The sequence below is a fragment of the Trifolium pratense genome, linkage group LG1, assembly GCF_020283565.1.
Source record: "Trifolium pratense cultivar HEN17-A07 linkage group LG1, ARS_RC_1.1, whole genome shotgun sequence".
Taxonomy (NCBI): Eukaryota; Viridiplantae; Streptophyta; class Magnoliopsida; order Fabales; family Fabaceae; genus Trifolium; species Trifolium pratense.
The window spans coordinates 13,385,035-13,408,902 of record NC_060059.1 but is presented as its reverse complement, the minus strand read 5'-3'; the positions used below and the strand labels follow the sequence as shown (position 1 = coordinate 13,408,902).

The window sequence follows — 23,868 nt, the reverse complement described above, 5'->3', positions numbered from 1 at the left end:
ATTTTTTCCGATCGTGCTCCGATCTACAACATCTTTGACATCTTGATTGTTGTTTGTTCGCATTTTTCCGATCAATCTCCGATTGTGCTTCAATCCACAATGTTTCCGTCGCTTCTACAATGTTTTGTTATTGTTTATACTGTGTTCTAATCTTTATTGTTGTTTTGTTCAATGGAAAAGAGATATAATAACACCAATATACAGTGCAAAGATTTGGGATTGTTTTACCTTTTTTTTTTTCCTGGGTTTGCTGATCGATGAAGATCATGAAGAAGAGTAAAAAAAGATGAAGAAAAAGTAAATAGTATCAAGTGTTGGTAGTTCACAATAGATACAATGCACATGAAAGATTCAATGGTGTTTTTTTTATTGAAAAAATCAAATGGTTAAAATTAAAACAATTAATAAGGTCTATGATGGATCATCAGTAATATTGGTCCACCTTAGACATTTACCGTTAAAAATTAACGGAAATGACTATTATGACTAATGGCAAAGTCTTTAAGGGACCAGTTTAAGCTTTTTTTTTCTTTAAGGGACCAATTTAAAACAAAAAATGTCTTTAAGGGATCAATTTAGTAATTAAGCCGAAATACAAATAGCATCTATAAACTAACAATTTAAAATTTCTTTATTATTATTGGAAATGTGTATATCAAATTGGTCATTATAATTTTTTAAATTATGGAATTTGCCTCTAATATGTTTCAAAATTTACATATTAATCCCTACTTTTTATTTATGAGTTTTGCAAATTTTCTCTGTATCTTTTCTAAACACTGGAGGAGCAGTTATCTCAATTCGCCGGAAAACGCAGCCGGGTTCATCGTCGGCCGCCAGACTCAGAAGAGAAGACTGCGCCATAGCAAGTGCCTCTCGATTGATAACATAGGTAGGTACTATATCTTCACACTTGTTTTGTAGATTGTGTCTGCCCAATCTGAAATGCTACTTTTGTTTAACAATTAAATCGATATAGTTCTGTCAAGAATTGATAAAGGATTATCCAGAAATCAGAATGCTAGTTACTGTAGGAAATGGGAGAGTTGGATGAGATGTAGTTTAGACAAAATTGTTGATAAAATTTGAATATTAGAGTGTTTGGAACAAGTGTTATCGAATATCGGCCATGGTGGATGTCGGTGGTCGGCCTCTCTGATATGGTTAATATCAGCTGATATGGCTGGTTTTTCCGCCATAATCTGCTTTTGCGGCGCCACAAAATGGATGTTATTGCGGGATTTTGGTTCTCCGCCATCGGCAACACTGATCAGAACTTATAGTTTCAGCTATGGAAATTCACGTTGAATTCGAAGCTACACTCACCAGAGTTGGGCTAATGCACGGTTGACAGGAATCTACTGTGATTTCGAACATTATATAAAAGAACCTTAAAATAGCTATGAGTATGTTAAACAATAGCTTCTTGTATGTTGAAATTAGTTTTGCATCTCAATTTGTTTCAAAAGCTCTCATTTAACTTCTTCATTAACATCTATAAAACATACAATAACTTTTTTTTTTGTGACAAAATACAAGAACTTTTTCATAAGGGAAGAATCATAAACTTGTTTTCCTTGAAAAACTCCCATAAGTTAAAAGCAAATTCAAACTGGGCCCAACCCTTCTTTACTCTTGATAAAACGGTTAGAAAACCTTCTTCGTGAACTGAGTTTTGATTTTTGATTTTTGACTGCCCAACTGTTCAATTCAGAGGACGCGCGGTCTCTAATTTGTATTTTATTTATTATTGACCTCCAAAGGTAGAGGCGTGCAGCTGTGTTGCATTTGAATCTGTTTTATGAAATGCTTTCTAACTTTTGCTTTATTTCCCATCTCTTAATCTTCTGTATTTCCTTTGTGTTAGGTCTGTTGATATTAAGCGGAATCATATAAATTTTTTGTTATTTTGTAAATTCTATAGTCAGGAGAGTGAATTGGAATTGCAATGGGAATCAACATGCCATATTTGTGTCACTCTAATGGCTTTCAGGGTTTAAAAACTTATAATTTCTTCTTCTGTTGTATTTTTGTTGCCTTGTTGTATGACTTTCTTTTCGTCATTAGTTCTACAAAACACTGTCTGTCTGTTGTATTTTCTACTGAACTATTGCAAATAAGAACATTTTTAGACGGCCTCTAATTTTTTTACTTTGTATTATATAAGAAGAGTTAATTAAGGTTGTTCTTAGATATTCTAATTGGCCGTTGCAGTGATAGAAGAATATGGAATATCTCATTTATAATACGTCCCATAAGTGTAGCTCAAATGGTAGCTACCAGGGACGTTATTGGAGTGGTCGGGGTTCGAACCCCGGATTCCACATTTCTCCACATTTAAATGTGAGAGTCTAGCCACTAGGCTACTTAACCAAAAAAAAAAAAAAAATACAGATGAAGCACACATGGGTTAGATGTATAAACCTTCAACCTTAACAAAAAGGGAAGGAAGAATAGTCAGATCCCAAGATTTATAGGATTCCTATCACAATAAAAAATATAATTAAATTAGCCTTATTTTAGGAATATAATTTACAAAGCTTTCCATCTGCACCTCAAGCTTATGTAATATAATTTATAATTAAAATTCCAGACTCCTTAAGCTCATTGGCAAGCTGACCTTGTGTGGACACATAGGATTTGCAAAGTAAGTTACTCAAGTTTCCCTTTCTTAAAGTGTTTTTCAACCTCGATGTGCCTTCTTATGCTATGTTTTTTTGTGTGTGACATAGATATGTCTTCCCACCATTATACGTGTCTGCTATTGCAACACCATCTGATTGTTTAAGTCTCATTAAAAATCTATTATATTTGCCAATCTGCATGCTGTTTCTTTTAGTAGATATTTAAGCATACTTCTTGTTGGATGATATATAATTATCTTATATTGTCTGATACAGTCTTATAGACTATAGTATCTCAGATGACTCCTTAAAATTAGTTCCCACATTTCTTAGCTTTTATTATGATTTGTATCCCTATTTGGTTAGTACTTTGAGGCTTGCATTAGTTTAAGGAAGTGAATAACATGCACCAATTTTTAGTGGTGCAATAGTGAGGTAATTTCAGATATTCCCTAGTCCCTCTACTATAAAACAAACAGGATAGGAAATAACAAAAGATTAAAAGAGCAACGACTGTGGCCACCCAATGACCTTCATCGTATTTCCCTTCCCACAGAACTGTGATCAGAAATTACCTCTGCCACTTAGAGCTACTGCTTGGAATTGATGTTGGAACAAAATTGATTTAAAAATGTTTGCCCCTAATCTATAAAGGTTTTGATGATAACAAAATATTAATTAACAATTGAATGGACTAAAAATTTATTTTAAGTGCGCAGATATAAGCATCATATAAGCTCTGAGTGAAGTTCAGAGAATGTGAATTCAGAAGTTCACAAGCGCTCAGAAGATGTTGGACTTCAGAAGATACAACATTCAGAGGATGAAGACTTCAGAACTTCTTGTCTGTCTACAAGCTTCATCAACCTCTGAAGATCTCTTTGAAAGCTGTGAAGATTCCCTTTGCTAGTCAACTCTTCTACCAATGAAGAAAAGGACCTTTCAAGTCTGATCAGTTCAGCTACCTCTGTTCTGTCTGTCCTAACTTGAGAACGTGGGTCTTCAGTTTTGTTAGCTGAATAAGGAAAGTCTACTCTGCAGTAGTCAAAGTACCTGAAACTCTTTCTTAGTTTTGGATACAACCAAACTGCATCAAGACAGACTGCTTGAAGACAAAAGATTATCAACTCCAACGGTTCTTTTGCAACGACTCTTTTCTAGTGGTATATATACTAGAAGCTTCAGCTACAACATATATATACAACTATCAAGATTTGAACGTGCGCTGAACAAACTCTGAACTCTGTGATATACAAGCTCTGAACCTCTGTTAAGTGTTTTTGCACTTTAGTCAAATACTTTGCACTATTTGTATTTGTTCTCTTTAGGTTCATCTAAGAGCATTTGTATATTTTCATATACTTTATTATTCTTGAGAAACTTAAGCTCGTGTGCTTAAGTGTGAAGTCTCTTGCTTGTGTGCTTGAGCATTGTTGAGAAGTCTCTTGCTTGTGTGCTTGAGCATTGTTGAGAAGTCTCTTGCTTGTGTGCTTGAGCAGGTGTAATCTTGTGTGATTATAGTGAACTCCCTTGGAAGTGCAAGGGGACTGGACTACTCTCGTTTTGTGAGAGGAACCAGTATAAAGTGCTTGTGTGATTTCTCTCTCTCTCTCTCTTGTTATTATTTGTGTTATTTATCCGCTGCGAACGTATTTGAGTTAAGAACTTGAAAAAGTTTTAACTTAGCTAAAACACAATTCAACCCCCCCCCTTCTTGTGTTTTCACACCTTCAATTGGCATCAGAGCTCCTGGTCTGTTACTTTCACTTAACAGTGAGACAGTAAAGATCTTGTGAGAACACTATGTCTGGAGGAGATGATAGTAGTACTAGAACAACCGGTGAAGCCGGTGAGGCCAGTGGAGCTGGTGGTGGTCCTAGAAATGCTTTTGGTTTTGACTACTTGAGTAATGAATCACATGAACATAGTGGCAACAGAAAAGCCCCTATATTCAATGGTGATGCATCATTATTTGAGTGGTGGAAAGAGAGATTGTATAGCAATATTACTGCTATTGATCATGAGTTGTGGGATTTGGTTGAGTTGGGAGTAACTTTTGAAAACTTAAATGAACATGGAAGGTTGTCCATTGAGCATAGAAAGTTACTCACACCAGCTAACTTAAAAATCTACACTAAGCATCATAGAGTAAAGGACATTGTTGTTGGTGCTATTAGACATGAGGATTATGTCAGAATAGAGAACAAGTCTACTGCTAAATCTATATTTGATTCTATGTGTGCTACCTATGATGGTAATGAAAAGGTTCAAGAAGCTAAAGCTAGTCTTTTGATAAGGCAATATGAACTTTTCACTATGCAACAAGATGAAAACATTGAGACTATGTTTACAAGGTTTCAAATCCTTGTATCTGGGCTTAAAGCTCTTAAGAGAAGTTATTCAACCTATGACCATGTTCAGAAGATTCTGAGAAGTCTTCCTATTGCTTGGAGACCTAAGGTCACTGCAATAGAGGAAGCTCAAAATCTCAAGACTCTGAGTCTTGAAGCTCTGATAAGCAATCTCAGAAGCCATGAGATGGTTCTGGATGCTGACTCAGAAACTAAGAAGAAGTCTAAGTCAGTGGCTTTACAGTCAACTAAGACTACTTCTAAGGCTCTTAAGACTCAGCTTCTTGATATTGAAGAAGAATCTTCTGCTGATGGTCAAGAGGATGAGATGAATGAGGATGAGTTTGCTTTATTTACCAAGTTTCAGCAATGGAACAGATTTAACAAAAGAAACTTCAGAGGTAACAGCTCCAGAAATTTTGTCAGCAAAAAGGATGATCAGAAGAACTGCTTCAACTGTAAGAAGCCAGGACACTTTATTGCTGATTGTCCAGAAATGTCTGCTAAAGACAAAAGCAAAAGATACAGCTCAAAGAAGCAACAATTCAAGAGCAAATTGAAAAAGAGTCTGATGGCTACTTTTGAAGAGCTATCATCTGAGGAAGAAGTTGAGGAAGAAGAAGAGGCAAATCTAGCCCTGATGGCTTCAGCTGACTCAGATGCAGACTCAGACGATGAATCAGAATCAGAATCAGATTCTGAAGTAACTGATGAGGTATTTTCTGACTGCTCTAAATCTCAACTTATAACTGCACTTAACAAGGTCATTGAGAAACATCTCAGAGTGCTAAGTAAACAAAAAGTTTTACAAGAAAAGCTTAACACTCTGACTGAACAAGCAGAACATTTTCAAGGTCTATATCAAGAAACTCTGAATAGAGTAAATGACTTTGAAAAGGGTTGTGCTGTTTGTCACAAACCTATTGATGAGCAGGAAATAGCTCTTCAACAGTTTGTGCATCTCAACCTTGGTAAGAGCAAAGCTGCTAATCTTGTTTATAATGTCATGAGACATAGAGGAGAGGGACTTGGCTATGAATATGGTAGAACATATTCAAAGCTGAAAACCTCTGCCAAAAAGGTTGGAAAATCTTGGGTTTACTATGTTGTACCTCAGAGTGAAGAAGGAAAGAAATTTGGTACTCTGGAAGATGAGGATAATAATCTGAGAGATTTAGGAAATGACAACTCAGAGGAACCAAGTTCCTCAGGATCTGGGAAGAAAAGCTCAGAAGATAAAAGCTATTCAGAACTTGACAGCATTAGTTCAGATGTTCTGAAGGTTTCAAAATCTGAGGCTTCAACTTCTGGAACCAGAGGAATTCTAGTTCATGAGAAAAGTCAACCTAAAGGCTCAGAAGTTTTTAAAAGAAAGTCAAACCTCAAACCTCAGAGGCAACATAGGACTAAGGTTATTTATGATTCTAGAGTCAGTAAATATAACCAGTCAAATCAATGGACTGGTGATAAATACAAATTCTGGAATCATAAACAATCCAAGTCCTGGAATAATAACAAAACTCATACTAAGAAATATTTTCAAAAGAGTTATTATTCCAAACCAAAAACTTTCTCTCACACTCAACAACACAGTAAACATTTGTGGACTAACAAGCGTGGACCCAGAAGATGGGTACCAAAAGCTGAAATTATGTATCATTCAGATTTACCAACTAGGAAAGGATATGTCCTACCTAGAGTATGGAAACAAGTCCTATGCAAAGGAAGAAGGGCTTATGTCCTAGACCAATGGCTGACAAGTTCTCAAGTTAACAATCAGAACTTGATAAATGAAGAGGAAGAATATTGGGATGACTTTATCATTAATTGTGATAAAGAGTTCCATCTTAGTGATTGAAGTTGTTTCTCATACAGCCTGCCACTCAAAGAAATATCATGAAACACTCATGGTATCTGGATAGTGGGTGTTCAAGGCACATGACTGGTGACAAACAACTGTTTTCCAAGCTAACCATGAAAGAAGGAGGTTCTGTTGGCTTTGGAGGAAATCAGAAAGGAAAGATAATAGGTACAGTTCCTACAGACTCTGAACAACAAAGAACTGAAGCAACTGCTGAACCTGATGTTGATGAGTCTGAAGATGATGAGCCCCCAAGAAATACTTTCAAATACAAATCATCACATCCAGAGGAACTGATACTAGGCAACAAGGATAGTCCAAGGAAGACAAGATCTCAACTGAGAAATGAGGAATCATTAGTTGGTCTTATCTCAATGATGGAACCTTCAAAGATTGATGAAGCTCTGAAGGATGATGCTTGGATTGTAGCAATGCAAGAAGAGCTGAATCAATTCCAAAGGAATGATGTATGGACTCTAGTGCCTAAACCTTCACACAAGAACATTATTGGAACAAAATGGGTATTCAGAAACAAGTTGAATGAACAAGGTGAAGTGGTAAGGAACAAGGCTAGATTGGTTGCACAAGGTTATAGTCAACAAGAGGGGATTGACTATACTGAAACCTTTGCACCAGTTGCTAGACTTGAAGCAATCAGGTTACTTCTATCTTATGCTGTTAATCATGGAATAACCTTGTATCAGATGGATGTTAAAAGTGCCTTCTTAAATGGTTTCATTTCTGAAGAAGTGTATGTTAAGCAACCTCCTGGTTTTGAAGACGTCTCAAACCCAGAACATGTTTTTAAACTGAAGAAATCACTGTATGGTCTGAAACAAGCTCCAAGAGCTTGGTATGATAGACTCAGTAATTTCCTTCTTGAAAAAGGTTTTGAAAAAGGAAAGGTTGATTGCACACTCTTTAGAAAAACAACCAAAGAAGACATTTTAATTATTCAAATTTATGTTGATGATATTATTTTTGGTTCAACTAATGCTTCCTTGTGCAAGAATTTTTCTAAGATAATGCAGGATGAATTTGAAATGAGCATGATGGGAGAGTTGAAGTTCTTTCTTGGAATTCAAATCAATCAGAAGAAGGAAGGAACTTATGTTCATCAATCAAAATACACTAAAGAACTTCTGAAGAAATTCAATCTAGATGACTGCAAGATAATGAATACTCCTATGCATCCAACTACCAACATGGGCAAGTCAGATGATGAAGGAAAGGTAGATCAAAAGGTCTACAGAGGTATGATTGGTTCCTTACTCTATCTGACAGCCTCTAGACCAGATATTTTATTCAGTGTATGCTTATGTGCAAGATTCCAGTCAGATCCTAGAGAATCTCATCTTACAGCTGTAAAGAGAATCTTCAGGTATCTGAAAGGAACAACTAATCTTGGACTTCTCTATAAGAAATCCAATGATTATGTGCTAAATGGATTCTGTGATGCTGACTATGCTGGAGATAAAATTGAAAGAAAATCCACAAGTGGCAATTGTCAATTTGTTGGTGAAAACCTTATCTCCTGGGCTAGTAAAAGACAAACTACTATAGCTTTGTCTACAGCAGAAGCAGAATACATTTCAGCAGCTAAGTGTTGCACACAACTACTCTGGCTAAAATATCAGTTAGAAGATTATCAGGTAAGCAGTAACAATATTCCTTTATATTGTGATAATACTGCAGCCATTCATTTATCTAAAAATCCTATTCTACACTCTAGAGCCAAACATATTGAAATTAAACACCATTTTATCAGAGATTATGTTCAGAGAGGCATTATAGATATTAAGTTTGTTGATACTGAAAATCAATGGGCTGATATATTTACTAAAGCTTTATCTGTTGAAAGATTTGATTTTATAAAGAAACATCTGAACATGTTTTCAATCTCTGAATGAAAAAATTGTCTTTGGCAATTAAAGTGTAAGAGGTTATGTATATCAGAACTTATGATTCAGATCATCTGAAACACAAGCTCTGAAGTACTTAACTCTGATAGAGAATTTTAAATAACTCAGAGGCTCTGAACTATTTAAGTGGGAAACGTTTAGTATTCACTGCTGAACAGTTGTCCATTAAAATAGCAGTTACCGAGTAAATTTCTGCACGTGGTCTACGTGTGTCAGGTAGTGGGTGGTTAATGATGATTTTTGGTATTCAACTTTCTGTCAATTAGCGTAACTTCCCAAATTTGCTATTTTCGTGTTAACTGTGTGCATTTAAATAAAACTTACACAATACACTTGCACACTATTCACTTTCACAACCTACACTTTCATATTCTCTCTAAACCTCCAACAAACTTTCTTTCTCTCTCGTTAGTTTTTTCAAACCTTACCCTAATCTCCAACAATGGCTGGTGCTTCGTCTTCTTCATCAAAGATTCCTCCGTTTATGTTTAGACATCTTCAGATTGTTGGGAATGAAATGGAATTCCCAGAATCGCAACTATCGTTACTACCTGAGAAGATGGTCGACTTTGACAGTTTGAAAGAAAATGGGTTTGATGTGAAGCCGTACTTCTCTGCTCAAGGATGGAACAAGTACTTCGATATGTTGAATGGTCCTATCTATCCAGATCTTTTGAAGAAATTTTGGATGAAAGCACGAGTTTTCTCTAAGTATGAAGCTAAGCAAGAAGAACTTGCAGCAATCGAAAGAAATCCTAGTCTGAAAGGAAAAACTAGGAAGGAAATGGGTCTTTTGGAGTTCACTGGTACACAGATTAGGTCTAACATCTGTGGTATCAATCTTACTTTTTCTCCAATTCACTTCAATGCGTTGTTGGGTTTGGACAACTCTGGTCTGGTGCTGGATGATTTCGAAAAGGATACAAGATTCAGAGAAGAACTTCTGCACAGGATGTGCATTGATATGAAGTTGAAGGGAAAGGTTAAAGGTCTGACAGATGAGTGCAGGGTTTTATTCAAGATTATCTTGTCATCTATCAGTCCAAGAGTGGGTGGTACTGATACTATATCATGGCCTCATCGTCATCTGATTTACTTTCTTCTGACTGAAAGGAAAGTAAATCTGGGTAAATACTTCTTTGAGAGGATCTGTGAAGCCATCTTCCAAAGCAAGTCTCAGAGGAAAACAACCACTGTTTATCCTAGATTGCTTTCAGATCTTCTGTTCCAAGGTCACATTGTTCAGAATCTGAAGAAGTTCTATCCAGAACTTATGGCTCAGAAGCTCTCGCCAGAAGTTCTGAATGCAAGCTTCTTAACAAAGATGCATTTAATCAACACCAAGCTGGTTCAACCTAAACAGGAATTTAGAGTTCGTCTGGAAGATCGCCTATATGTGGATGGATATCCAGTTATCTCAGAAGCTGATGCTGAGCACATCATTCAGGACTATTTGGAAAAGCTCAGAAAAGAAGGATTCGTTGTTGACAGGAGTATGGTTCCTCCTGCTCCTGTAAATCTGTATAACCCTAAGAGGAAACCAAAGAGAAAGGCTGAAGCTCAAGATGTTCTACCTAAGCCAGATCTTTTGGCTCAGAAGAAAGTCAAAGTTGAACAATCTATGGCTGAGCAAAGGACTAAGAGGAAGCATGAAGAAACTGCAAACAAGGCTGCTGAGGGAGCTTCCAAACAGCCTATTGTTGTTGAGGAAGACAGTTCATCTGAAGGATCTACGTCAGAAGATGAGACTGAATCTGATGAAGAGATTCTGGCTGCTCGTTTGAGGAAAAGACCTGCTCCTAGTTCCAAAAATAAAGGTAAGTCTACTAAGTTTGTCTTTAATGAAAATGAGATTGGAATAGGTTACACCAAACCTCTCAGAACTATTTTACCAACCTCTGATATTCCAACCTCTGATAACCCCCTATCTGAACTAGAAAAACATCTGAGCCCTGACCCTCTCAATAATCACCCTCCTTCTCATGAAACTCAACACAAATCTAGCTCACCTCCTAAACCTAAATCACCTCAACCTCAACCTGAAATTCCACCATCTGAACCTCAACCAGATATTCCAAATGATGAACCAACCTCTCCTATCAAACAACCTTCTCCACTTAGATCTCCTAACACCACCCCTGAACAAATTGCTCCTGAATCAACACCTGACCATAAATCTCCTGAACCATCTCCTGAGCATATTTACCCTGAATCCACTTCTGACATCTCATCATCTGAACCAACCCCTGAACCCCATCCTAACTCAAGTGCTGAACATGCTTCTCCTGAGCGTATTCATACTTGTGCCCCCAAGCCTTCAGAGGCAGAAGTTGTTATTATTGACAACCCTGCTAATGAAACACCCAACCTCTCTACCATTCCCAATCCTTCACCATCATCATCCAACCCTTTTGGTAATCTATCCGCTCAGTTTCATGAAGACTTAGTTAGATTATCTTTGCTTAAGGACAGGTTTCTAGTTTGTCCTTCTGATGTGGACTTGGAAGTTTCAAGCATTAAGGCAAGGATTTGCAATGCTTTGGATGGTGCTGCTGAGAAAATTAAGGCTGTGATTGGAAGAAGAGACTTGGATGTGATAAGCTTCATGAGGGAAAGTCTGGCTAGGGCTGAATTGAAAAGGTTAACCATGTTCAATCATGCTGGCTTTGAACTTGCTAAGCTGGAAGCAATTGCTGCTGTTGAACACCGTCTGAACGCTTTCAAAGTCATCTGGATAGACTCCAAGCTGTTTCAGAGTCTTGAAGCTCAGAGGTCTGAATCTGAAAGGTTAGAAGAAGCTGCTGCTAGAGTTGCCGAGTTGGCAAATGAGCCACATAATGAGGATGCCACAGAAGAGGATGTACTGAATGTGCTGAACCAGGATGATGTCCTGATGATTGATTACCCAGAGGAAGGTGAACCCTCTGATAAAGGCAAGGCACCTTTGGTTGAAGAACAAGTGCCTTTGGTTGAAGATCAAGCTCCTGTTGTGGCTGATCAATTGCAGATACTTCAAGAAGCCCTGAGGGAACAGCAAGAAGGTTTAGAACGTCAAAGAGCTGCTCAAGAGACATTGGAAACCAAGGTGGATGGTTTAGTTTCCAATGTGGGATCCTTGAATGACAAATTCGACCAGCTATTAGCCTTTCTTAAGAAACCCTAGGATTCTATGCACTTGTTTTAAGCTTTATTTTATTTTCCTGTTTATCTTCTGAACACTTTTTCTGGTTTATCTATTTCAAGTTGTTTTGTTTATGTTTTACTTGCTTACTTCTTTCATGTTCACTTGATATTTATATTGTCTTGATAAATAAGAACATAAGAACACAAGAGGCTTTTTAAAATGAAAATTTTTTATTAATACTGTAACCATGTTGAGTACATTGGTAAAAAGAAAAAGAAAAAGACCACCTAATCCTAATCAGATGGATAATACTCAGAAGAAATCTCAGATTTCTCCTCAGCATCCTCTGATGAAATTTCTATGGGATCTGGGTTTTGCTCTTCTTCTTCTTCTTCTTGTTCCTCTTCTGGAACATAGCTAGCCAAGAACTCAACATAGTCAGCATCATCTTCATTCTCTTCAGCTTCAGAATCTGATGAGATGATTATTATCTCAGCCTCTTGTGGTTTCTTGTTGTCTTCTTTATCTTTCTCATCGTCTTCGCGTTTCTCTTCGTTCTTCTTTCTCTTAAACTCAGCGATGCGTAAACTAAATCTTTTCATTATTCCAAATCTCTCTTGCTTCACTTGTTTATTCTTGTTTTTACGTGAAGCAGGCATGTTAACTTGTTCCTTTTTATAAACCTTTGAGCGCGTTGGTTTTCGTTTTTGAAATTAATTCACCTTTGTAACAACCACTCTTCTTCTTTGACTGTCTTGATTATATAAATTTTTTTTACTTTTTGATAATGACAAAAGGGGGAGTAGTTACGCATTAATTGATAAGTGATAAGTTCAAAACTGAAACCACGTTTTTATCCTTTTATCTCGCTTTTATCCGTTAAATTAAAAGTTGTTACTTTTAAGTTGTTTTTACGTACTTTAATACGGAGACTAAGTTAGTTGAAACTAAAATAAATTTCATAAGTAAGGATAAGTTAAGAGTGCAATTTTAACTTAGCCTTATGAGACTTAGGGGGAGAGCTTGCAAACCTCTCACTCTGAAGAAAGATATGAAACTTGTTTTATTTCAAACCATCTTAATCTTATACTAAATTAAAATATCATAGATAAAACATAAAGTTCAGACTTTATGGAGTATCAATCTTAGGGGGAGCTTGCAAACCTCATAAACCTAAGAGAAACATGATAAGTTAATTTAACAACAATTGTCAATTAATACTGATGTTTGTCATCATCAAAAAGGGGGAGATTGTTGGAACAAAATTGATTTAAAAATGTTTGCCCCTAATCTATAAAGGTTTTGATGATAACAAAGTATTAATTAACAATTGAATGGACTAAAAATTTATTTTAAGTGCGCAGATATAAGCATCATATAAGCTCTGAGTGAAGTTCAGAGAATGTGAATTCAGAAGTTCACAAGCGCTCAGAAGATGTTGGACTTCAGAAGATACAACATTCAGAGGATGAAGACTTCAGAACTTCTTGTCTGTCTACAAGCTTCATCAACCTCTGAAGATCTCTTTGAAAGCTGTGAAGATTCCCTTTGCTAGTCAACTCTTCTACCAATGAAGAAAAGGACCTTTCAAGTCTGATCAGTTCAGCTACCTCTGTTCTGTCTGTCCTAACTTGAGAACGTGGGTCTTCAGTTTTGTTAGCTGAATAAGGAAAGTCTACTCTGCAGTAGTCAAAGTACCTGAAACTCTTTCTTAGTTTTGGATACAACCAAACTGCATCAAGACAGACTGCTTGAAGACAAAAGATTATCAACTCCAACGGTTCTTTTGCAACGACTCTTTTCTAGTGGTATATATACTAGAAGCTTCAGCTACAACATATATATACAACTATCAAGATTTGAACGTGCGCTGAACAAACTCTGAACTCTGTGATATACAAGCTCTGAACCTCTGTTAAGTGTTTTTGCACTTTAGTCAAATACTTTGCACTATTTGTATTTGTTCTCTTTAGGTTCATCTAAGAGCATTTGTATATTTTCATATACTTTATTATTCTTGAGAAACTTAAGCTCGTGTGCTTAAGTGTGAAGTCTCTTGCTTGTGTGCTTGAGCATTGTTGAGAAGTCTCTTGCTTGTGTGCTTGAGCATTGTTGAGAAGTCTCTTGCTTGTGTGCTTGAGCAGGTGTAATCTTGTGTGATTATAGTGAACTCCCTTGGAAGTGCAAGGGGACTGGACTACTCTCGTTTTGTGAGAGGAACCAGTATAAAGTGCTTGTGTGATTTCTCTCTCTCTCTTGTTATTATTTGTGTTATTTATCCGCTGCGAACGTATTTGAGTTAAGAACTTGAAAAAGTTTTAACTTAGCTAAAACACAATTCAACCCCCCCCCTTCTTGTGTTTTCACACCTTCAATTGAAACTCTGCTAATATTTGGAACATTATTCTTGTCAATTGTATGCAAACTCTGTAGAGATTATTATTATTGTTGTTATTTTGCTTCTAATTTAACTAAATATTCTTACAGGAACTGATTTGGGCTGAATTAGGGTTCTGTTGTGTTAATCAGAAGGATTTTCTATTGAATGTTTGTCTGAGAAACATGTTGAAGCAAGCAATTGGAAGAATTTGCAGCAGAGGAAATGTTTATGTTTCTGAAGGAAACAGAGTTTTGACTTCGATTTATGTGCCTTTGTGTTGTTTCCACAATGGACAAGTAAACTCTCCTATTCTTCCATTCAAAGCTTGTGTTTTAGTATTTCTTTATGTTACTTGAATTTTTTAGTTATCTTTTTACTAGAGTAGTTGAATTTGGCTGAATATAGATTTAAGTGACTGAATCTGAGTGAAACATATGGTTGAAAAGGTTTATGGTTCAAATGTATAGCAAATTGAAAACACATTTAAAAAGGAACAAAAACTCTTGCATAAATATTGCATATGAACACACGAGATAAGGACAAACATGAGTCACACACAAATTAAGAGAACAACCAATCGTCATTATAGGAAAGGTTAAGTTGAAAATTCAAGGCACAAGGTTAAGTTGACTAGCGGGTCTGTTTATATGAACAGTTTAATCAAGTGCTTATACAACCTAGGAAACTGTTATGGACAAAGTCATACCAATCAACTCCAATCCAACTTGTAATTCATCAAAAAATTCTTGAGACATGCATAATATATAATTATGTATGGACCTGCATTTTGACAAGCTATAGTTATGTTCCCAACCATAATGTTATTTAATCATCATCAACTACAATAATTATGAATTATCATCAAACACGTATCCGCGAAACCAATCGTGGGCAAAAGAAGCACCTTTCACCATAGTAGTATCGTCAAAATTAAAATGATAATTATGTTTTGTGGTTCGCATCGGTCCATCGTTAAGTGAAGCGCAAACATTAGAGATGATGTATATATTCTCTTCTTTGATCTTTTCATTGAAACGTGTCCATAGATTACGATGTATAGATGCACCAATTTTTACACCCTGTTCAAAAAAAGTAAAAAAAATAAAAATCAATATCCATATTTCATGATAAACTCAAACTAACATATAAAATAATAGATAGACCTTTGAATCCATAAGAATCAATTCCATCGGTAAAGATGGTTCGTCAGACATGATGTTTTTAACGACCAGCATCGCAGGATGCGTACGACCACGGTATAATAATCTTTCACATTGTTAACATCACTTAAACAATCATAAAAGGAATCTCCTTTTTTTTGTTGATAGGATTGTAAAAGTGAATTTGTGGGTATGGAGTCGTAGAAATGCCACCCTATTTATAGTAGTATTGCAAATCAAAATGAAGTTATATAAAAGTTAACTTGCTTGATACAATCCTATAATGTCGTTTGTATTCAAAGCTTTTAATGATAATTGATATTTATTGTAGTTACAAAATCAGTGGCTGAGTTGTATTTCTTGTTCACGAAAAGATAAAAAAATCTCCAAAGAAGATAGAAGTAGAGAGGTCACACACCTTTATTTGTCGCAGATCTTTTGAAAATTCTGGAGATGAATCCATATGCTTCTTGAGATCTAAGTCAAGGTACTCAAAAACTAGATACAATCGCTTCTCACTGTGCATGGCCAAGTACAGTGTTGTTCGTCATACTCTTGCTGTTTGTTTGTAGTTTGGACTCTCAAATTATAAATGATTTTTCATATATTTATTCGTAGTATATCTTCCACAAGTTTGTATGATTTAAATATTGGAATCCCTTAACTTGTCAAAAGTGTTATTCCTACACTCCAATCGCTTCCTGTGATAATTTCCATCATCTTCAGACTCACCTTCTTTGCAAAGCTATTGTGTTCGGGACTAGATGATCCTACATTTATAGTCACCTACGTTTAGTTCAAAACAACACCACTTTATGTGATAATTGCCTCATCTTTAATCTCACATTTTGTTTGCCAAGCTATTGCTTTATGGATTAGATGATCCTAGATATACTTCTATCGCATATTGTTGTTTATCACAAAACAATGCATTTCAATAGGATAGGTGGCACTTTATAACTCCTAATTTGCTGTTGTCTATGTGTAAAGTTATTCATACAAGAGTCAATGTGCGTTTTATCAGATCGATGTTGAAATTAAAATTTGACTTTTGGTCTTGGTGAGTCTTAAAGATCAAACTTACCTAAACTTCTGTTTTAAAAAAGTTGAAATTGGAAATCAATAGTTCAGCTGAAGATATTTGGAGTAATTGTTAGCTTGTAATTTCAGTTTTTGAAGGCGAATCATATATGAAATATTGATCTTCATTTTTTGTGCATCTCTTTTATATAGGCAAATATGGCTCCTAGAAGTTTTTTCGGTGTAGAGGATTTCGTCGATGATGACAACAGCCGACCTTATACATACCAGAAAGGGAAGAAGTCAAAGAATCCAAACAAGCATATATCGTTCAAACAAAGAACGGTTGCCTACATGGAGCCTTTTACACTTGACGTGTTTATCTCAAAACGATTTGTATCAGCTTCACTCACTCATAGAGTGACTAGTAAACAGGTTGCAGTTGCAGGTACCAACTCCAAGGACATTAAAGCTGTTCTTAGATCTCGATCAGACATACCAGCATGCATAGCCATTGGTCGGATTTTAGCTGAACGAGCAATGGAAGCTGATGTTTACACTGCTTCGTATACTCCAAGGGATCGGGATAAGTTTGAAGGGAAAATCAGAGCTGTAGTTCAGTCACTTATCGATAATGGGGTTGATCTCAAGGTTTATCTTGATTGAGTCACACAGACTCTTTTAAAGCAAACACTACCAGCCAGTTATGTTATTCAGATTTTGGATTTCTGGTTGAAGCAATCTAGCCCCTTTGTGTGTTTCGTTATGTCCATGTAGCTTGGTTAATAAGTATTTTGATATCAATACTGGTATTGTGCACCTCTAGGGTTCCATTTTCTGAATCATGTTGTTGAACCACCAAATCATAGGAGACCCTTGCGTTGCACTGTCAACTGTCGTCCCCTTCGCTGTAATATATTGAAAAGTTCAGACAACTGATACTTCCTAATTTAGTAATGACTTTTTTCTTCTTTTGTTCATTAGTTGTTTTGTTATGGGTTTGTATTTTTGGGTTGTCTCGATGTGTTCTACTCTTCTTCCTCCGGTATGGTTCGTTCTTCTTTCATTTTACTGCATGCTGCAACTTGTTTTTTTTTGTAAAAGCTTCATTTCAATCTTTGACATAGTTGAAGGCACATTATGTTGGCCATGACACAAAGTTAATGTTTTTTCCGATGTGTACCTCCGAATTTTGGGGTAAGTAAAATTTTTCCGATGATAAATTAATGAGAGCTTCTTTTCCCACTTTCGTGGTTCTTAAAAATTGCCTTTGTCCTAATTTACCCATTCGGGCTGAAAAAATACATTCATTATCTCTATGTTCAATTTTGGTGCTCAATGAACCGGTAACCATATTGAGGCGTTAACTCGGTGAACTGAGTAGCAAGATTATACATGTGTTTGGGCAGTAGCCCGGTGTCACAGTGTAATGAGATAGAAGCTTCATTTCATAGTTTCTAAAAATCACGGCAATATTGCATTGGAACGCAAAAAAGTTGGAACGAACACAACCAAACATGCTGTAAATTCGAAAGTACCATCTCAATAGTCTCACCAGTCACCATCTACCCAAAATTGCAGCACAACAATACAGAAAAAGTCAGAAACAACATGAATACAAATGATTTTGGCACATTGCTTGACATCCAAACTACTCATCTAGTAATGATATTCTCAGTGAATATGAGAAGTATGTTTTAGAAATGGTAACATTTTTTTGGCTTAAACTACATGAAACTTTTGACCTTTTTTTAGACATTCAATATAACTAATAGTTGACATCTCTATCCAAACACTGCAACTCTGCAAGAAAAGATATAAAATCATATGAAGTAGTCACTCATGTACACATAAGGTAGAAATCATATGCTTCAAATTTATTTCCCTTAGTATCCATTTTTTGTTTGAGTACTTGGTTTTAAGCTGTCCTTGAAATTCTAGTAGTGGTTAAGAGCTTCATCAACGGTATATATGAATATATGCTAATGCTATATATCAAATTATCTGATCAACCCATATGGTTAGTTTTATGCAGAACTATGTCTAGAAACCATAAACCCAAATGATGAAGCTGTTATAGGCTAACAGAATTTCAAGGACAGCTTAAAATTATTTCTATAAATGATAAGAAAATTAATTCAAATGTATCATCACCAACTTGTGATAACTAAAGAAACCTTCAAATCTCCATTAGATAAATCAACCATATCTACTATTTCATAGTGGCCATTTTATGTGACAAATAGAAAAGTGCAATGAATATACACTATGATGAATAGAATAACAAAAAAAATATTGAAAGATTCAGAATATTCCTCAAACTAGTAATTAGTACTTACCACTGATTTGAAAGTGTTGCACTTGTATAAGCATAGTTAGTAGTGTCCGGCATGAACTCCACTGATGTGAACAAAAACACTGCAAAGATAATAGCTATTTCAAAAATATATTTGCATAAATTAAATGCAGTAAGCATGTTGAATTAAGTTTCCATCCGACATTCCAATCAAGATTCAAGTACTCGTTAGCAATAAGACAAATCATACACCACCTATAACAATAAAAACATCAATTCTGGTAGGCGAAAACACTTCCAAGTATCCAAACCTAGTAGCTACACATGAGAAAATGTAATCACGGTCGAATCAACACAGAACAAAAATATAAACTTGACCAATTATTAAAGAACAAAACCAAAACAGCTGTAAATCCCATCTATTACCTCGACGTGTAAAAATGTTAGGCTGTTAAATTATGAGAATATGTAGCTCCAAGAGCACGAGGAATTTACGTGCCAAGGATCAAACTAAATTTTGCATTGTGTAACAACATATCTACTTTCATTTTCCATTATCCAGTTCATTGGAAAGACACAAATTAGTAAATTCTTGTAGAATGCAAACTACACTATAACACTGCTCCCGGTACCCAATACTGCTTGAACAAGCTAACTAATTAGAAAAATTATGATAAGCCAATAGTATAAATCCCTTAAAAGACTATCAAACATTCTAATGCAAAGAAGTACAAAATATAATTTTCTTGAGGAAAAATAACATCAACCATGGTCCATGGAAAGAGCTATATTGATAGTTATAACAGTCTGAAGTGTGACCATTTCATTAAAAAAATAACATCATTATTGACTCACCTAACATTACAAATAATACCATCAATTTCACATTAAGATAATTGGCTGCACATTGTCATCAAGAAAACAGTAGTAATTAAGCTCTTCTCTCTTGAAGGGATTCAGATATAACCCTCATTTCAGGGATGAAATTCACTTTTTTCAGGCAATTTTTGGACCCTCCATATCCCATTGGTATGCAAATATTCATAAACGTGGAATAAAAGTGTTAGGCATGATGCTCCTTATAGTTCAAGAGTGCACTTAATTCTGATTTAGGAATTAAATGTTAAAAGCTAAAATCACCTTGAATCATTGAAAATAGAGTACAAGCCCTATGAAAAAGTTGGTCAAGTAATGTGTTGCTAGTGCTTAACATGAGAAAAAAAGGTCAATGAGCCCTAAAGACTGTAACAAGATTGATACTAACTTACAAGAAAAAACAGCCAATGAGAGCCCTAAGACTGCAAAAAGATTGATAGTACTACATAAGAATAACGAATCATTGAATAAAAGCGGGAAGAGAACTAAAACTCAAGGTTGGGCCATGCTACGTAAGTATCAGCCACACCACAAAATACAGGATAACTAAGGCTCAAAAAAGAGCAAAACTAAGAATTACCAAATAAGCTGACACCATTACGCAAGACCCTTCATTCAACTCTAACATACCATCAATCCCTAAAATGCATTAAGAACAAAGAACTCACATTGCAATAGTATCTAATTTTAGGGTCAACATTCGCTCAAAGATACCATTTCAAAGGGGTATCTTTGAATATTAATTATGTGTGAATTCACATAATGAATATCAAATTGGTCTTAACTCTTAAGGGGCATCGATGCGACAATTAACTTTTTTGAATGGAAGTTATATTGTATTCAAATCCAATGAGAAAGAGAGAAAAACTCTCAACACAAGATAACCAAAGCCAAGGCTCCATAGAAGAGAGAAATCAATTCTCTATCTGCCTACCACTAAGGGTCCTAACCGAATTATGGTGACATGCCATACTCAGCATACAATATCCTTAATGGAAAATCCTAACTAACTAGCCAGCTCGCACCTTACCCCTCCTACTGGCCGGGCTCATGCATATCAATTTAAGTCTAAAACTAATTTACACCAACAGTGTATATGGCTATTAAACTCAACTTATAATCATCATAGCAAACAAAATGCCTAGACTAACGTTTCATTGAACTTGGAATTCTGAAAGAATTTGATAAACCATTACTTATCTTAAGGAAACCAAATCAATTCTGATTGTCAAATCATCACTTTCTTGACATTAACTGCACCTACATGAAACACACATAATTGTTTTTTTCCATGATTGGTATTCATAGAGAGCATCCGCTTCCAAGTTACAAGCTCTGGCGCACATGGTCAGTATAAGAATCTTCCTTCAATACCGGATGAATACCAGGAGATGATTCAGATGCAGTAATGCAAGTTGTAATACAGGATTCATCAAAATTGTGACTCCTGAGAATCTTGCTCATCTCATCAACACCATCAGCCTAGATTCCCATTCCTTAAACAATTTTATTATACCCTCCATATCATTAAGCCTTCGAAGGGTAGAAAGCATAATAAGATAGCTCCGATTAGTCACCGGGGAGGAGACTGTCTTGAATGTCCTCCACACTCTATAAACCTCTGTAACATTACCAGTCCCACCATAAAGACTCAGAAAGCAATGATAAGTTTCACGTTGCTGCGGCCTCACTACTTGTTCCATCTTCTTAAGCATCAACTCAGCTTTCACAAATTCTCCAGCATTTATATTAAATAGCAGCAAGGTTACTATAAGTCTTCCAATCAATTTTTTCTCCATTTTCTCTTTTCATCTCCTGATAAACACTTTCAACCCCGTCAAGATCATTCAAAGCAGCGCAGCTATTCATCCAAACAATATACATAAATCCAGTCATACGCATTTTCCTCACCTTCATATCATTAACTAGTTTATGAACTTTCATAGGTTGACCTAACCTCATATACAAAGCCATCAAATTGGTGAAAGATAAACTAGTAGCAAACTCTAATTCATCCATCTTCTCAAAATGAGACAATGCCTTATCTAGCATCAGTTCTTTGCAGTAACAATTTAGTAGAGAACCCCATGAGTACTTGTTCTTAGCAGGATTTGGAAGACTGTTGAAGTAATTTTCAGCATCAATCACACCTTTCACTTTTGACATAAGATCTAAATACACTGCATAGTTTTCCCATGAAAAATTGATTTTCCTCGTCATCATCCATTCCAGTATCTCGAATGCGTGATGAAATCTATGATACTTTCGAAGCTCCTCGACGCATTTCTCGAGTTAACATTTTTCGACGGCTTTTCCTTCCATTATATACTGATTCAACGTCTGCGACACGTTTCCGACAGTCTTTTCTACCTCTGCTAGCTTTTGGTAAAGACCTGGTTTTCCCTTTGGAATCTCAGCCATCGTCGCCTCCGTGCATAGTCGACAGAGAAGCCTTCCTCCGCCGGAAATCAAACGGTTGTAGTTCATTTCAGACTCTTTCTCTGATCGAGGTTCTGCTTGTGGTTTTTTGTGTATTTCAAATTTTAAGAGGGTTTGTAAACCTTGATAATGTTAAGATTTGGTCATCAACTATAAATCTATTCTAAACAAATTGATCAAGCTCATAAATAACACCACTTTTTCAGTTTTGGTCATCAACTAAACAAATTCTACCAAATTTGTGGCTGCTAGCTTCAAGCTTCAAATTTAGTGTCAGCAAGGCCAACATAAGCAAAAGGCTCACAAGGCAAAAAACAAAGCAAGGAAACAGTTGGTTTTTTTAATCCTTTATCTCAGTTTCTACTTTCTACAATATGCAGACTTGAGTCATTTTATTTGAAGCTTTCAATACTTACTCAACGGTTTCATGATGCGGTCATGTAATTGTCCTTGTTGGACCCTAGCGGGCCAGCAACTGCCTGCTTTCACATGCAAACATATGTGACACCAACATTAGACTTGCACAAGCAAACAATTCAGCCAAATATCCATCATAGAATTTATATAGCCAATAACAATTGGACTTAATCGAGGAAACATTATATAGTCAATATCAAATGGACTTAAAAAGTCATCAAGGCAACATAGAACCATCGATCATCGAGGCAACAAATATCCATCATAGAACACATATAGCCAATAACAAATTGGACTTAATCGAGGCAACATTATATAGTCAATATCAATTGGGAGTGAGTCATCAAGGCAACATAAAACCATCGGTCATTGAGGCAACAAACATCCATCATAGAACATATATAACCAATAACAATTGGACTCAATCGAGACAACATTATATAGTCAATATCAATTGGACTTAGAGTCATCAAGGCAACATCGAACCATCTCAAAATTTATATATGCAACAATAGTTACCATCATTTATAAAGCCAACAATTGGATTTAAGGGTCACTGTCAAGTAGTATACTGTCCGCTCAAGATGATCCACCTGCATGAAATATCCTGCTAGCAATTAGCATTGCCTTTCTAATGTTGACGTAGTAGTCGCGGCTATTGAAGTCTGTGCTGCATAACTTCATGTACTTTCTAGTTTCCACAAACCAAAGGAAAAGGAAAATTCAAGATCATACAATACTGTAAATCCAAAAAAGAGCACAACTATGGAAGCTGACATCATTACACAAGCCCCTTCATTCAACTCTAACAATTGGGTTCAAGGGTCACTGGTGTTGCATTTAACCAACCATGCATCCCAATTTGCATTATGAAGAAAGAATTCATATTGCAATAGCATTTAGTTCCATGCTCATTAATGAATCACAGATACCACATCAAAATTCACATAATGACCAAATATTGGTCTTAAGGGTCATCGAGGCGACTATTAACCATCTCAGCTTGAATGAACAAAAAGCTTTCATACATAACACCCCTTTTTAAATTTTAAGGGGGTTTGTAAGCCTTGATAATGTTAAGATTTGGCCATCAACTATAAATGTATTCTAAACAAATTGATTAAGCTCATAAATAACACCACTTTTACAGTTTTTGTCATCAACTAAACAAATTCTACCCAATTTGCGGCTGCTAGCTTCAAGCTTCAAAGTTTAGTGTCCGCAAGGCCAATAGATGCAAAAGGCTCACAAGGCAGAAAACAAACCAAGGATACAATTGGTTTTTTTAAGCCTTTATCTCAGTTTCTACTCTCTACAAAATGTAGACTCAAGTCATTCTATTTGAAGCTTTCAATACTTACCCAACAGTTCATGATATAGTCATGCAATTGTCCTTGT

General features: G+C 35.8%; 1 protein-coding gene and 1 pseudogene across 6 annotated transcripts; one reads left to right on the top strand and one right to left on the bottom strand.

The window, feature by feature from the left end:
* The first annotated feature begins 746 nt into the window (after positions 1 to 746).
* LOC123901489 lies at positions 747 to 17,422 on the top strand. Of its 6 annotated transcripts, none has more exons than XM_045951664.1 (4): positions 759 to 892; positions 2,594 to 2,647; positions 14,412 to 14,558; positions 16,656 to 17,422. In XM_045951664.1, the coding sequence occupies exons 3-4, from the start codon at positions 14,445 to 14,447 to the stop codon at positions 17,106 to 17,108; spliced, it is 567 nt and encodes a 188-aa protein (XP_045807620.1). In that variant the 5' UTR covers positions 759 to 892; positions 2,594 to 2,647; positions 14,412 to 14,444; the 3' UTR covers positions 17,109 to 17,422. The 6 variants fall into 6 exon arrangements, with proteins under 6 accessions (XP_045807609.1, XP_045807620.1, XP_045807614.1 ...); XM_045951658.1 differs by having other exon boundaries at positions 14,370 to 14,558; XM_045951653.1 differs by lacking the exon at positions 2,594 to 2,647 and having other exon boundaries at positions 747 to 892; positions 14,370 to 14,558.
* Positions 17,423 to 21,074: 3,652 nt separating this feature from the next.
* Positions 21,075 to 22,107, bottom strand: LOC123888724 (annotated as a pseudogene).
* Between the last annotated feature and the right edge of the window lie 1,761 nt (positions 22,108 to 23,868).